Source organism: Epargyreus clarus, unplaced genomic scaffold (assembly GCF_041222505.1).
Source record: "Epargyreus clarus isolate Ecla_fem2 unplaced genomic scaffold, WU_Ecla_fem_2.2 ptg000021l, whole genome shotgun sequence".
NCBI classification, from domain to species: domain Eukaryota; kingdom Metazoa; phylum Arthropoda; class Insecta; order Lepidoptera; family Hesperiidae; genus Epargyreus; species Epargyreus clarus.
The window spans coordinates 11,239,732-11,253,295 of NW_027332228.1; the positions used below are offsets into that span (position 1 = coordinate 11,239,732).

The window sequence follows — 13,564 nt, forward strand, 5'->3', positions numbered from 1 at the left end:
TGTTATTTAATTTACAATCCTTTGATAATAGTTTATTTAATTAATTATATACTTAGTTAGAAATAGCTAAATATAAAGTTGGTAGCTTATTTTCATTATCTTGTTGTTTCTTCAGAACATGTTTCAACATCAATGTTTACAACAGCGATTTGATACTTTTATCTCGAGTTTTTAATTAAAAGTCACACGTTTTAGCACTTGATAAAAATTTATATGGCGAGTAAAAAAGCAAATGATATGATATCGCTTTAGGAGGGAAAATTCTTAAAACAGACACATCTTTTAAAGTTAGTACTTTATTGACTGTTGCATTTAAATAAAAAGTGAGATCACGTTATGATTTCACGAGGTACATCGATTGGTATAGAATTTGATCTAGGTGAAGATTTAGTAGTGGTGACGCTGGGCGGAGTAGACGTGATGGCTGGGGCCGGAGTTGTGGACGACCGCGTTGAAACTGCAACAAATTATATAAAGTTATTAGCTGGTAACACCCGGTTTCGAAGATTTTATGCTTACCGCATGCTTTATTTAGCTTAGTATGCGGCAAACATACAACAAACAAACTTAGTCGGTTTAGTGGAATTTAAGTTAAGGAGCTTTGTTTCGTTTAGTACCAAGAGATGGTGGAAAAATTATTTGATTGGATTGTGGCAGTGGCCTGCTTTTATCTGCTTAACAGCATCATTGATTGCGCTGCTATGTCCTTGTTTGAGGTGAGAGGTAAGGCAGTCTTTTTATTAGAACTACTTCTTAGTGGTAACAACAGACACAGCGACCACAAGGCTAGGTAGCAAGGTATCAATCCTAATACTCTTGTTCTATTGAAAGGTGTCCATAAGCGGCAGCGACTGCTGGTAAGCAGGCTGAGTGTATGTTAATGTATCTTGTTCGATAGGTTGACCCATAATTGTTTATTTATATACCTTCCCAATACATTTTCTAAAACGGTCACAACGAACTAATAATTGCCTACCCTTGCCAATGCTTTCTAAAACACTACCACAACAAAACTATAAGCATTCAAACGTCATAATTCACAAACAATTCTAAATGAGAACCAGTTCTAAAACAAGTTTACTCCAACACCTGTTTCGTATGATAGCGCAGAGGTCGGCTCAGGTCATTACTCATACGAATGCGGAACACCCGTTGTACCGGTTTGACCACCATGTGATAACATGACGTCACGTGCTCCATTAAAGCTTCCTGAGAAAGCAATGTCAAACATGACCTGACCGAGCGTGAAGTCATTTGCGCAATTCGGGAAAGTTGCACCGTCATGACTCGTCTTTACATCGTCTACATGTTACGTGTGTGTCAAAGTTTCCAATTTGTTTACGTTTTTGTTAAACCGAAATTCTGTTCTTGATTGACGCCGCCTAGCGAAAAGAATGAAATTGCTATGTGCTTACTAATAAAAATATTTTAATATACGCAAACAGCCGTACTTATCAACTGTGATGGCGTAAGGCTTTAATCCTTCTCATACTGAAAGAAGATAACTGTCCACTATCCAGTACCTATACAATAAACGGATTTACTATATACATTAATGATACAAATCTTTTTCATATTATTAAAGTTTGAAGTTGTAGAACACTTTGTGGTTCGACTCATACGCCATACCTATTTTTGCCTCATAACAGCAGTGTTAAATGCTGTTGACTTCCACTTTGAAGCTGGTTGGAAGAGAGATATAAGTATATTCTTCCAACCAGCTAAGTATCTAAGATAAGTATCTAAGGCGTGTAACTTAGTCCTGAGGAGTGCAACGAAGTTGTTGCTGAACTCAGGTAAGGATGTAAAATTATCTTTTGAAATTATGCCAGAAATTATATTTACCCATTGTGGTCGTCAGCGGAGTAAGACACCTTCCTGTAAGAGCCATCGGGCTGGAGCAGGGAGTATTCGCCCTTCACGACATCACCATCGCGGCTCTCGTGCTGGGCCTTGTGGTCACCGGTGTGGGGGTCCTCCACGGAGTACGAGTATTGGTACTTGGGGTGAGACTGTGGAAAAATATTTAAAAATTACTTCCATGAATTAAATTACATAGGAGCCGCCCATTTTTCTTATGACAGAAGTGCTCTATTTTGAAGAGTGGTAAGGTGGAATTCCTCCCATAGTGCGTTTTAGCGTAGTTCACATGCTTATGTAGTTAGTAACGTAAGCGGCGATTTAACAGACAAACTGGATGTAAGTTTTATAAGTCTTTATAATTTTATTGTTGTTGTTTTTATAATTGAAAAGTAGCAAAAGCATATGCATTTTATTTGCTAGTTAGAGATTACTACCGCAGATCGGCTTCAAATGCGCTACTATTTCAAAGAATTAAGTGGGATTTGATACTCTTACAAGTGCGATACTCGTAAGAATATCACATTTTTAATTACACTACAAGTTTATTTAAAAAAATACATACTGCATTACGTAGCGATGAATGGACAGATATTAAAATGAAGAGACAATTTAAATACATGTTTTTATAGGTATATTGTGAACTAGTAGAATGTAAGCTACAGGTCACTAGAGTAATGGGTTTCGTCGTGTTGCATTAAGATAAAATGAGATCGTGATCACGACCTATGCAATCTAGTGAGTGCTGCGGTGACATATCAGAATCTGTGCATTCGTTATCTGATGCATTTCGTACTATTTGATGGATTTATGGGGTTTAAACGCATAAAAATGCGTATGAAAACATTATGTGAAATGGTCACTGCAACTAAGAAAATTATGGATTGATAGGTTAGGTTAGAAATGAGTTAATTAAGGAAATAAATGATGTGTCTTCGGCAGTCAAACAAATATCCTAAATAAATAATCTACGCTTTTTACGTTCCCTGAGATTCCCGATGTCGTGAGTTTGAGTTCACTCAACGGCAAGTACCCAGATCCACAACAGAAATCTGTTGAAATTCTGTTGTGGATCTGGGTACTTGCCGTTGATTAAGATATATTATCTGTCTGCACTGGGATGTAATCGAGAATGCCTTGCTTGTCAGATATGGTAATCGCTGCGTGCCGCGATTTGTTTGCTAAACAAATACCAGTAAGCAATATTAAACCAAAGATGAGATATTTTCTAACATATTATTATGGTAAAAACTTTGAAACTTACGTAGTAGTCGTTGTAGCCACCGCCGTAGTGACCAGCGTATGCTCCAGCGCCATGGGAGAGAGATGCTACATTGGCCAGGGATGTGGCGTGGGCTAAGGGAGCTGCATGGCTTAAGGAACCGGCATGGGCTAACGAACCAGCATGGGCTAAGGGAGCAGCATGGGCTAACGAACCAGCATGGGCTAAGGGAGCAGCGTGTGCCAAAGGAGCGGCAAGGCCGAGGGCGGCTTGATTGTAATGAGCTCCATGAGCGAAGTTTCCACCATGGGCGTATAGTCCGGCGTTGTTGTAAGATCCAGGATACGCGTAGGCTCCAGGGCGGGCGTAAGTTCCGGCATGGGCAAGAGGAGCAGAATGCGCCAAAGTTGCGCCATGGCCTAAAGATGCTCCGTACAAGGGTGCTCCAGCATATCCAGCGTTATAGTTTAGAGCACCATGAGATGCCCCGTGGCCTAAAAGGCCTGCCTGAACGGCGGCAAGGAGAGTACCGAAGGCAAAGATCTGCAACAATAAACACGCTAATTATAATACAGTTATAAACAGTTATTTCACTTCTTATTCATTTCAAGTTGGTGAATTTTGACAGGTATTAATGAAGATGTTTGGATACTTACTTTGGCAAACATTTTTTTGTTTGGATTGTAATCCGTGACTGACATAACTATGATATCTATCCGTGGGTTTTATAAGAATTGAGCTGTGGGCCGGTGGGGCGTCGTGAGCGCTTCTTGCGCTTCCTTGCTAGGGTTGCCAATTATTTTTTTTATCGGGGTTGTTCGACCGATAAAAATAAAAACGACGAATGTAATAAGAATATGTTTCACTTGGCAAACGGATAAGACATGTATTTTATTTTGAAGTCGAATATTTCTTAATTTTTTTTTCAAAGTTTTTGTTATTTTTAAACCTACAATGTTTCTTATTTGTCCCACAACATTAGAAGATATTTCTAGATTTATGGTCATAATATTTTTGGACACAATAAAAAGATTATACTTTTACCATTATATCTTTTAAGAACAGAATTATCATTATTTTACCATATTTTTCATTCTACATTGAGATGCTTGCGGCAACCCTAGATTCCTAATGCACAAGGTCGCCGCGCTTTGTCTTCACATTCTCGCATTACACACTATCAGCCAAATTATCGTTACTAAACAATAAAACGCTGTGAACTGAGATACTCTGCCTCGTTACACTTAGTCAATGCACCCACGATACTAAATCTTTATGGATATTTACATAACCATCGAGATATCTCATACACAAGGAGATTATATATAGGGATATAGAGTGGATATGGTTAATAACTTTTATCCCGCTTTACTTTGACTTCATCTCGGCTCGTTGACAATTTGACAATTCGTCAAGGAGCCGAGATAAAGATTCGTCTTAATTGGTATTATCAAAGGGTAATAAGTTGTAGATGCCACTTTTCTTCCCCATGTCCACTGCTATTCTACATTGGTCATAAATATTTTTACAATATTCTAAAAAGCATTTCAAAAGTTGCGAAATACGTTTCATTAATATTGAGGCTACTTAGGTCACCAGCAAAAATCTGAAATAATCATATTTTCAATCATCATATTTGTCAAAATAAAAGAGATTATTTAATCAAAATATTTTAAACTTCTTTATCTGATATTTTCTATATCATAATGGTCCATAATGTGTAAGCAATAATAAAATTGCTATATTCTTGCAAAGCTTTTGAGGTGCATTATCCTGAATGAGGAAATAGGCCATAAGGAACGAAATTCTATTCAATTATCTGAAGTATATCGGTTTTATTGTTTACTTACATGATAATAAAAATACCCCATATACAAGTACAGGTATTTGAAATTCTTGTGCATTTTATTAAGTGCACAGTATTGTTTTAATTTATGATAAAACTAACTTAATTCTAAGTTTTAGTGAATATCTAAATAAAATAATTAAGGTCAGATTAGATATAATCATAGCAAGATAAAATATGTTAAAAGGAAATTATACGCTCCGGAAATAGATGCAGTAAAGTTTCTTGCTCATCCGCTCATAAAGTGACCGTCAGAATGGCCGGTCACTACCCATATTTTACATCGAAATAATTAGTAAGAGTTGCTACCTAGTTGCTACTAGTTGCTATTAGTTGCTACTAATTGCTACCTTCGATTAAAAAAAGATAAACTACTTTTTAAGGTGACCGGCCATTCTGACATCAGGATGGCCGGTCACCTATCCAGTGAGAAGAAACTGCGCATATGAATAGAGTTTTTTTTGTAATCAATAGTTGCTACCAAATTGCTACCTTCATATGCATCGTATTGGACTTTATAGCTTTTAAGGATAAAAAAATATTACGGATTTAATATAAGAGGTATAAACGCCTGTATAATTAAAAGAGAAAACCCGAAATTAAACATATTATGCTTATACATTATACAGGCGTTTAGTCCACTTATATATCCTCTTATAAATCCGTAATATTTTTTTATCCTTAAAAGCTATGAAGTCCAATACGATGCATATGAAGGTAGCAATTTGGTAGCATCTATTGATTACAAAAAAACTCTATTCATATGCGCAGTTTCTTCTCACTGGATAGGTGACCGGCCATCCTGATGTCAGAATGGCCGGTCACCTTAAAAAGTAGGTTATCTTTTTTTAATCGAAGGTAGCAATTAGTAGCAACTAAAAGCAACTAGTAGCAACTAGGTAGCAACTCTTACTAATTATTTCGATGTAAAATATGGGTAGTGACCGGCCATTCTGACGGTCACCTCATAAATGTACTTTAAAAGAAGGTAACGTATTATACATATTTGTCTATTGTAACATTAAACCCAATTTGAATTACTTTGTTTACGTATTTTTTTGTTCACATTCTATTCTCCTCATTTTCCTGCAACTTGTAAACATGGGCTTATACCCATGTTACAATGTATACGAAGTTTATATTTTGTAACTGAAAGCTTACATAATATTGTTCCTTATAAGATTGGTGTTTACAATTGTTCGCCCATATACAAGTTTGTACCTTATATATATGTTATTTAATCAAACGTAAAAAGGTTGCCGATTACCTGGAACGATGACCTGAAGAAGACAACAGGATGTAGTTGGATTCAGAGAAACAGAGTATCACTTGATATTAATGGATTGGAAAGGTCCATCCAGCAGTAAGTTTCAAAAACCTGATCGCTATTTGGACGTGGTAGCCTTTTTTATGGTTTTTAAGGCTTAAAAAGTTTTAATGGTTTGAATCCAGAAGCACCTCTGCCACTCCTATTTTTACTGTATCACAACAGTGTCAAGCGCTGAAGTTTTCAAGTTTGAAGTGTTTGGTAAGGGACAGACAGCATTACGAGGTTTTCCTATTTAGTCTTCACAGGTAGCAATGCATATGTATGGGACTTTAATCCTATTTCGTATTGATTACAGATGTTTTGGACAGCAGTGACCTCATTTGCTATATCAATATTATAAAAATGTAAATAGAAAAAAGGTTAAATGTAATTACTGTGAAATCCTATAATGATACGCTTATATTATGCACGGTGTACAGAACCAAATGTACTATTTTCTGTTCGTCACGGAACATAAATCTTTGGATTGGTATCTAGTGCGCTATTATCTTTATTAAGTATCTGGTCAAGGTCACTGTGGGTAATAGTTTACATGTAAATATACTTATAATATCGTAGACTATATTTTTTTACGTTTTTTGATTAATTAAGTTTAATTTAGTTATCTTTAAACTAGTTGTTACCTTCAGGATTGACTTGATTTGACTGACTTGATTGGAGTGATTTACGTTTTGAAGGATAATGTTATTTTGGATTTTCAGCAGCAGCAGGTTTATGTGTGGAATTGACTGCATATGAAAATATTGTTTTTAGATTTTTGAAAATCAGAGGTGCCTGCGGTTCGAATCCCGTACTCCCCAATTTCCTTAACCAGTAATCCTAACCTTAACCTAGTATATCATTGCTGTGCACACACATAAGTGTGGGTTAATATTGAAACTTAACATTTACTCAGATAATGAATTGAACTGTATAAAATCTCTCAAAAACGAATTTGAGTTGTGCATGGCAGATCTGTCAGTCTGTTTTACATTTTAATGCTTGTGTAGTTTACGGTTTACGTAGATTGCGAATAAATTACTGCTGTCTAGTAACTAAGGGTAAGACCCTTGGTTACTAGAATACAGACAGAAACGTAGAATCAGAAGGGTTCATAGTCCACAATTTACCAAATTTATTTTTTTACCACATTTTAATAAAAACATCCACTGTTTAGTGTTATCAGTACAAATTCAATGCATTCAACGCGTTAAAAACTCTATTGTTACGAGTATGTCAGAAACCAGTGCAACTGCGATCAACAAAGAGAACGATATAATCGTGACTCGTAAGAGTTCGCACGTTCAATTTTGTGGTAGTATGCTCGAGTAGGGTAGCCAAGAGTTTGATAATGAAGTCGGTTAAAAATGGGACAAGTCGAAAGGAGTTTTGTCTTTATGTTTATATTTATGTCAATTTAACGATTTGATTGTTTATTATTTTTGTTGTATTATAATAGTAAGTAGATAATACGCTAACTGTTAAAACCACATGATTAATACATTTAAATTAAAACAACCAAAATGTGTATGTATGTTACAAATAAAATATTTAAAACTGTATATTGACTTTTTTAAAGTAATAACCGAACACACAACCAATGTTAAATGGCTACTGCTATACGTGACCTTTCGTAACTTTGTAACACATCAATAAAAGGTCAGGCAACCTAAGTGAGGTTCATTATTGCGTTACTGCCACAAAATATAAGTTAGAACACCTCGGCATATCTTTTGAATAAAATCAGAACACTTACTAGATTTGGACTGCCATTATTTGCAGACTCTGAATAATTGTTCCACGTTTGTATTTACACATAACTTAATTTAAGTTGCATTGCGGGCTATGTATATTCCTCATATAAGTTTTATAAAAAAATCTCTAGATTGGATTTTATATTCATCCTGGCCACCCTATTTATGACCGAGTATAAATATTTCGGCATTTATTCAGTTGTACTATTTTCGGCAGGCGTATTCTTTTGTGTTATTTTTGGTGTACATTTATAATAAACAGTAATAAATATGTTCCAAGCAGCGTTCCAAGTTTGACCTCCAATGACCATAATTTATATGTACCGACAATTCATACAAGTTAAGATTATCAAAACTTGATTGATTAAGATAATTAATTTATTAAATAATATTTTTATTATTCATTTATTTATAATTAATTTTATTTTAATCAGTGTTTAATTTGATGTTTCATAGAAGTTTATGTAATTAGTATTTTGACAAATAAAATGATAATTTTGCTTTCTAGAAAATGTCTCAATGGGCAAAAACCTCAAATTTTGCCAGCGGCTCACATTACCTTAGCTACTACCCTGATGCATAGAACTGTTCATTTGGTGAGTGACCTATACATTTAGGTGAATCAGGCATTTTGCACTTGATAAAAAATACAGTCATATCTGTAAAAATCATAATTGTAAAAAAAATAAATATTCTATATGTCATCCTGAAAACAATATTTTAATTAAAAATTAAGTGAACGTCTGTAGGTATTTCGCAATCTGATCTTAGATTATAAGTATTAGACAATAACTATTAAAGATGAAATGATTTCCTAATAAAGTAACTTTTTAAAGCTTTATCAATTTTTGAAGAATATTTACCTATAATAGAATACGTATTCCAATGACTCAACATTCTCACTTTACTTAACTTTATTTTTGAAAAATGATTTATCCATATATTATGTATAAATAGGTATACATGATATTCTTTCCACATAAACTGAAGAAACGAATTACTACTCAATTACGTGGTTTTTTGATTAATAATAGGTCAAATTTAATTTTTTAAATTATAATCTAAATATAAATATTTTGAAGCACAATTATGAAATGTGTATTTAAGTATATGTATAATATTTTAGTTCTAAAACGGTAGGAACGGGTTAGTGCTAACAATAACAACATTAGCACCATAATGTGTTAGCATTTACGTGTTAGTGGAAATTGCTGTGTGGATTTAGCGCGGCGCATAAGCTCGTAATGAATGAATGTATGCAAAGTCCGTTACAAATTGGATATAATTTTGAAAATTATCGAGTAATTTGGCACAATATTTTGTGTATAATACGTTATAGAGCTAGTACTAGAATATATTTTGAAGGGTATCAAAATTCTCAACTAATAGTTTATGATACTGTTACTTAAGCTATTTATTAAATCATTTTTAGCTCAATATTGACCCATTGATGGACACGGTCTCCTTTCATAGTGAAAGAGTTTAGGCCCTTGTCTACGAGTGTGGTCAAGTGCAGATTGGTACGCTCCACACACATTTGAGATAATTTACATTAGAATACAGGTAAGAAGGTTTATTAGTATGTCTTTTTAGCAAATAACAGAAAAGAGGCAAGCCTGGGATTGAATCCCGGACTCCCAACTAGACACGCTGAATGTTGTACCTACCACTGCCATGTCAAAGTATTTAATTCAGCGTTTCTTTGTAATAACTAAATGTTATTAGAATGAGGGTGGTACATACTGCATGGTTTAAAATATATACTATCATACATATTTGTAGCGGATTGTTGCGAAGTAGTTTTAGTCTTAACTTAATAACTAAATGTTGTTTGACGACCCGCGTGGCGGAGCGGTCACCATGCCGGTCTGACGCGCAGAGGGTCCCGGGTTCGATCCCCGGCCAAGACAGATTTCTAAATGATGAATTTAGATTTCTGTTTCTGGGTCTGGGTGTTTGTGTATTTGTCTCTGTGTGTGTCCATAGCACCCACGATACAGGGAATCCTAGTGTGGGGCTGTGAGTGTAGAAAGCGTTTAGAAAGCGTTTATTTACGTGAACAAATTAACATTGTTGGCGTAAAAAAAGTCTCTATGCATTTAAATATATATTTGAATAAATTATTTACATTTGTAGATTTGTGACATTGTAATATTTGGTTCTCGCTTAATAATGAGGTCCGTAGGGGTGGATGGAGGGTGCAGAGTTGTGCACTACTGCGTTAAATCTGAAACGAAACGATTGTATCGTTATAATTAAGCCAAAAATACAAGCAATCAATTTAGAATTCTAATTATAATATATTCAGGTACACGTATAAAGGGGGTTCGATTGCGATGTAACGAAATACAAACTTTAACATTTTCTTTTGCTTCCAGTTCTGATAAATATTTTGGCTGTAGTGAGTTACCAGTGAGCATCATTTCTGGAGTAAATTATGAATGTAGATAACCGCTACACCTTCAAATCTTATCCTATCAGAATCTTGGAATACTTATGCTGGTACATAATGTATTATGTATGTGAACATTTTTTTTTAAGGTAGAAGGTGGTAGAACCCTTTGTGGTTCGACTCCGGCGGAACCACCGCCACACCTATTTCTGCCTAATAACAGCAGTGTTAAGCGCTGCAGTGTTCCGTTTTGAAGGGTGTGGTAAGGGAGACATACTTTTGAGAGGCGTTCCAGCTTAGTCCTCAGGGGTAGCGGCGCATCTGTGGCCGACCTCAGGTAGAAATATCTAACCATATCTGGGGTTGATCACAGATGTCCATGGGCAGTAGCCACTTACCATCAAGTGCACTGCATGCTCGTCTGTTACTCCTATATTATATATAAAAAAAATGAACTATTTGTTTATTTAATGTATATTACAATACAAGAAAATAAAAAATGCCTTACCCGTTGTGAGCGTCAGCGCTGTAGTCGACCTTGCGCACGGAGCCGTCGGGCTGCACCAGGGAGTAGGAGCCGTGCACGGCGTCGCCGTCGCGGCTCTCGTGCTGGGACTTGTGGTCGCCGGTGTGGGGGTCCGCCACGGAGTACGCGAAGTCGTATTTGGGGTGAGCCTGGAATTTTATTCAATATTGGGTGAATCTAGTGTGTTTCTCAAATATACTCTACTTGTAGCGAAGGGGAAGTATTGTTTACTACGCTTGAATAAATTCAACCAAACTATTAATAATGATTGCATTTTGTTTAAGTCGTTCTGCTGGGTATTGGTTTCTCCCCATAACGTTAGGCCTGACGCACTCTGATATGGTTTCAATGCAAATTGATGAAGATATTAGGATTATTTGCTATACAAAGGTTAGCACTCATTACCCTCGTGATACTTGTTATTATTTATTAGGCCTAAGTTATGGCATACTTACGTATTGGTCGTGACCATCGTAATGGCCACCATATGAGGCGATGGGGGCAGCGTAGGGCGAGATCGGAGCAGCATAGGCAGCAATGGGAGCAGCATAGTGCGCGGGCGCAGCGTGAACTAAGGGAACGCCATGTTCGAAAGGCACGGCGTAGTGGACGGGGCTGTGGGCCTCGTCGTGGCGGATGATGCTTTGGGAAGAGACCGCGGCGCCGTAAAGACCAGCGTTGGCCGCTGCCAGGAGGCCTCCGAAAGCTACGATCTGGAATAAATTAAAGCAAAAAATGTAATATGAAGCATTTTTTTTTACATATTGCTTTGATTAGAAATCGTATTTATTTTGGTACGAAAGTAGATAAGTCAATGACACTTAGTTATTCTAATGTAATGTTTGTATCTTTTACGAACTAAAAAAAATACGAAAATGAAAATTCGCCTTAAATGAATTTGAAAGAAAATATTATTGCTCGTCGTCTTTGTTGTTATCATTAAAAACCGATTAAGCATTTTTTCAGTTAATAATAAAAAATATGTATTTAGTAATGTTAAAAATTAACATTTTTATTTGTCTACAAAACGATATTTACTATTAAAATTTTGGCATAACTATCCTTAAGTTGTATGCTTCCTACATGCACTCACTTTGCTGAACATTTTGTTCTTTCTTGGCTTATTGCTGCTCTGTGATTAATATCAATAGGCACTGACCGTGGGTTTTTATACCATCTACCAACCAGTGGGGCTTGCATGGACCTCGACAAAGACAATAAAATAAAGGTCATATCATAATATAGCACGTTACAATTTACAATTATATAAATGCGTAATAGCCCAATAACTATTTTACGGGTTGGTATCACAATTGTTGCTTAATTGATTGGTTATTTCTTATAATCTATTCGGAGGCGTGTCGATTGCAGATAGGTGTTGAGCACTTTAAAACCAGGGCTATTAATTAAGCCATATCTTACCCATTTATCGCCTAATGAGAAAAGGGGCTTAATCGAGTATTGTCTAATTTGTGGTTAACCGACGTTTATTTTCTATTGCGGATTATTTGTAATCTTGTTAAAATAATTTTGACATACAATAGATTAGATTACGATTATTTTTTATGAAATAGAAGTAGCAAACGAGTATGGAGTGTTCGTTATGGTAAGTAACTATAATACCGCGAGGATGTCTATAATCAATCCTAGATAGGGTTGGGGTTCTACCAGAGGTTGGCGATGCATTACTAGTTTTCAAAAGTAAGTTGAAATGTCTTGTATTAGTGTTTTATAATTAATTTTGGCGACCCGAGCAAATAGAACTAGCAAACGAGTATGGAGTGTTCGTTATGGTAAGCAACTGTAATACCGCCCGAGGATGTCTATAATCAATCCTAGATAGGGTTGGGGTTCTACCAGAGGTGCGCGATGCGTTACTAGTTTTCAAAAGTAAGTTGAAATGTCTTGTATTAGTGTTTTATAATTAATTTTGGCGACCCGAGCAAATAGAACTAGCAAACGAGTATGGAGTGTTCGTTATGGTAAGCAACTGTAATACCGCCCGAGGATGTCTATAATCAATCCTAGATAGGGTTGGGGTTCTACCAGAGGTTGGCGATGCGTTACTAGTTTTCAAAAGTAAGTTGAAATGTCTTGTATTAGTGTTTTATAATTAATTTTGGTGATCCGCGTGGCGGAGTGGTCACCATACCGGTCTGACGCGCAGAGGGTCCCGGGTTCGATCCCCGGCTAGACAGAAATCTAAATGATGAATTTAAGTTTCTGTTTCTGGGTCTGGGTGTTTGTGTATTTGTCTTTGTGTGTGTACATGGCACCCACGATACTGGGAATCCTAGTGTGGGGCTGTGAGTGTAGAAAGCATTATTAAGCGTTAAAGCATTAATTGTTATGGGGTAATCATCTTATTCCTCAAGAGTAACACCGTGTCTGTATTGTCTTTTGGTATAAATACTTGTTCTCTGTAGAGTTGGTTACAAATATCTATGAGCGGCAATGATCAGTCTTGTAAAAGAAGTAATCAAAATCTAGGTACTAGATAGAAAGCATATGAAATACTAATGGTCTAAGATCCCGATATAAGACGACTTTCACCGAGCTGGTTAATGGATGAAAATTTTAAGTCGAATTAATATGTCGATAATTATATTGCAAATGGATTGTCTAAAAACTTTTAGTCCAGAATATGATTTTTTT

The 13,564-nt window shown here is 35.9% G+C and overlaps 3 protein-coding genes across 3 annotated transcripts in view; all 3 read right to left on the reverse strand.

Annotated features, from left to right (window-relative positions):
- Positions 1–372: 372 nt before the first annotated feature.
- The window catches only part of LOC140750885 (cuticle protein 19-like), a 49,914-nt gene continuing 36,722 nt past the window's right edge, over positions 373–13,564 (reverse strand). Inside the window, exon 4 of the mRNA XM_073084611.1 lies at positions 373–457. Coding sequence (XP_072940712.1) covers positions 388–457 — 70 coding nt within the window. The 3' untranslated portion in view covers positions 373–387. The remainder of the gene's footprint in view (positions 458–13,564) is intronic.
- On the reverse strand, positions 1,078–3,750 carry LOC140750795 (uncharacterized). The gene is made up of 4 exons (XM_073084516.1): positions 3,739–3,750; positions 3,125–3,625; positions 1,846–2,012; positions 1,078–1,234 (listed from the first exon to the last, which is right to left on the reverse strand). The coding sequence occupies exons 1-4, from the start codon at positions 3,748–3,750 to the stop codon at positions 1,078–1,080; spliced, it is 837 nt and encodes a 278-aa protein (XP_072940617.1).
- Positions 10,086–12,038, reverse strand: LOC140750881 (uncharacterized). Its single transcript, XM_073084606.1, has 4 exons — positions 12,003–12,038; positions 11,365–11,622; positions 10,892–11,058; positions 10,086–10,218 (listed from the first exon to the last, which is right to left on the reverse strand). The coding sequence occupies exons 1-4, from the start codon at positions 12,012–12,014 to the stop codon at positions 10,158–10,160; spliced, it is 498 nt and encodes a 165-aa protein (XP_072940707.1). The 5' UTR covers positions 12,015–12,038; the 3' UTR covers positions 10,086–10,157.

What these genes read in the sequence shown, in the direction of transcription:
- LOC140750795 (XM_073084516.1), bottom strand. An exon ending in GTGGCTACAACGACTACTAC is followed by an intron (nt 2,013 to 3,124) that starts GTAAGTTTCAAA and finishes ATTTTTCCACAG; the next exon opens with TCTCACCCCAAGTACCAATA. An exon ending in TCCGCTGACGACCACAATGG is followed by an intron (nt 1,235 to 1,845) that starts GTAAATATAATT and finishes ACGCTCGGTCAG; the next exon opens with GTCATGTTTGACATTGCTTT.
- LOC140750881 (XM_073084606.1), bottom strand. An exon ending in ACGATGGTCACGACCAATAC is followed by an intron (nt 11,059 to 11,364) that starts GTAAGTATGCCA and finishes ATAAAATTCCAG; the next exon opens with GCTCACCCCAAATACGACTT. An exon ending in AGCGCTGACGCTCACAACGG is followed by an intron (nt 10,219 to 10,891) that starts GTAAGGCATTTT and finishes GTTTCGTTTCAG; the next exon opens with ATTTAACGCAGTAGTGCACA.